The sequence below is a fragment of the Austrofundulus limnaeus genome, unplaced genomic scaffold, assembly GCF_001266775.1.
Source record: "Austrofundulus limnaeus strain Quisiro unplaced genomic scaffold, Austrofundulus_limnaeus-1.0 Scaffold671, whole genome shotgun sequence".
Lineage (NCBI taxonomy): Eukaryota > Metazoa > Chordata > Actinopteri > Cyprinodontiformes > Rivulidae > Austrofundulus > Austrofundulus limnaeus.
The window spans coordinates 192,361-194,599 of record NW_013953073.1 but is presented as its reverse complement, the minus strand read 5'-3'; the positions used below and the strand labels follow the sequence as shown (position 1 = coordinate 194,599).

At 44.3% G+C, this 2,239-nt stretch overlaps 1 protein-coding gene across 1 annotated transcript in view; it reads right to left on the bottom strand.

The window, feature by feature from the left end:
- Window positions 1–194: 194 nt before the first annotated feature.
- pcif1 (phosphorylated CTD interacting factor 1) overlaps window positions 195–2,239 on the bottom strand; it is a gene marked incomplete in the record, with an annotated part of 30,854 nt that continues 28,809 nt past the window's right edge. The window contains 1 exon segment of the mRNA XM_014027659.1: window positions 195–1,343. Coding sequence (XP_013883113.1) covers window positions 1,043–1,343 — 301 coding nt within the window.

Sequence of the window (2,239 nt, the reverse complement as noted above, 5' to 3'; positions counted from 1 at the left end):
GTCAGCAGCAGCATCTGATCAATATGTGATCCATGATGTAAATCTGTGTTTGATTACTCTGCCTGGCTTTCTCAAGGACCAGGATGTGACACAAACATCTGAATTATGGAACTGAAAGTGAAAGTAGTCAAACTGAGTTTTAATAAACCAAAATACAGTTTCAAAGAAAATTAATTCAGATACAAAACTTTAAATTCAGTTTTGATTCAGTTATATTTATTCTCAAACCGATATTTTAAATTTCTGAACTCAGATTGAATCTGAACAACTCAAAGTCACTTCCTGCTGACTCAGCATTGATCTCCTGGAGGTCGTCTGTCTGCAGGACTGATGTTTGTGATGAAAAATGATTTCCTCTGTGCACAGCGTTGGGGCTTTATCTTTACACAAATGAGAGATTGATTTCTAGGCCTTTAAAAGATGTGTTTTAAAAACGTGTATTCTACCTGACCAGGTGGGCCAGGTGCTCCTCAAACCAGCAGAAACACAAGAATGTAAACATTTAAACTTTAGCTCTGCGTGGCCACTTCACACAGGAAAAATTAAACTAAAACAATAATAATGTTCAGCCCAGAAGCAAAGCAGGGCTGCACCTGAAGCCACGCCCCCATTCGTGGCTCCACCCTCTCACCAGTCTGATTCCAGCTCTGACTCCACCCTCTCCTTCCTGCAGAGGAGGCGGGACTAGAGGCGGGACCTATAAAAACAGATAGCTGCCTTGTCAAACAATCACCAAGCTGCGTGGGTGTGGGGACCAATCAGAGCCCTGCTCAGAGTCACCTGACATCACAGGTGAGTTTTTCTTGCTGGAGCTGCGACTGCTTCCTGCTGACTTGTTGCTTAGCAACAGCTGACACACCTGTAGATCTTAAACCAGTCCAAACAGTCGACACATTAAAAAGACGTGGTGAACATTAAATGAGGCCCCGCCCCCAGTCTGTGGCAGGTATGAGGTGCTACAGGTGCTGTGATGTTGAAAAACACACACATATATATATATATATATACACATGTGGGCGTGGTCAGAGCAAGCCCCGCCCCTCTACACAGCAGACAGCTTGTCCTGAGGGCTGCCACTGTCGCTGCCATTGTTGTTGTTATTGTCAGACGACGTCACGCCGCTCTGTGTCCTTTCAGAAGGCTTGGGGGCGGAGTCTCTCTCTCCAGTAGCTGTGTGGGCGGGGCCAGGGGACGACAGGGACGAGGTGCGGGACAAAGACGGGCGGTACGCTGCGGTCAGCTCAGCCAGGCGCTCTGGTGTCGGAGCCCACTTTGTGAATCCTGCCTGGTTCTGCAGGAAGAGTACTGCGGTTCCGTGTACTGCCCGGTAGTACATGTCCTCCCTGAAAACCCAGAACCCACAGAACTGTTAGTCCACTGCTCCTCCCTGACCCTCCACTCATTATAAATATCTTTATTTAATGATTTTCATACTAAAATCTATATCCTTATAGAACACTATTTTTGATTTTATTTAGCAGTAATACTGCATGTACACATCTAGTACATTCATTATTAGTACTTGAATAACACAAGAAAGTGAGAATCACTTATTTCCATTATGGTCCAAAAAGTGACAGAGTTCAACGTGGGAAAATAGAGACACAAAAACCGTGTTTCCATCAAGGCTTTTTGATGCACATTTAGAAGTGTCGCATTAAAAATGTGAAAAAAAGTCGGATGGAAACAGCAAAATTCGAAAAAAAAAATCCTTAATTCACTAAAAAGTATTTACACTCGCTTGAGGTGGTTTTTGGATGATTCACAAAGTAGTTAATGCGCAAAACAGGAGATGGAAACACGTTTGCTGAATAAATTCTGACATAGCGCATATTTACCTCACGTGACGTTCAGCTGTTTCTGCTTTCCTACCTCGTCCTGGATGTTAGCCCTGCGTAGTTGCACGTGCCTTTCTGCTGCGTAGTTTAACATTGCGTTTATTTCCCTACGTCTCCTGGCAGCGTTAAACATAGCCTGTACTAGCTGAATAGATAGAATAATTACAACTTGCCCAATAGCAAGGCATTCACAAAAAAAATTGTTCCATTGTCCCGAGATGAGTAGCCTCTGCTAGTTAGCAAGTTTCACTTCCTGTTTACTACCACAAAGCTTGACGCCTCGTCTGACGTAATCACTCATTGCGTAGCCTCATCTGATGTAATCACGCGTTGCGTAGCCTCATCTGACGTAATCACTCGTTGCGTAGCCTCATCTGACGTAATCACTCGTTGCGTAGCCT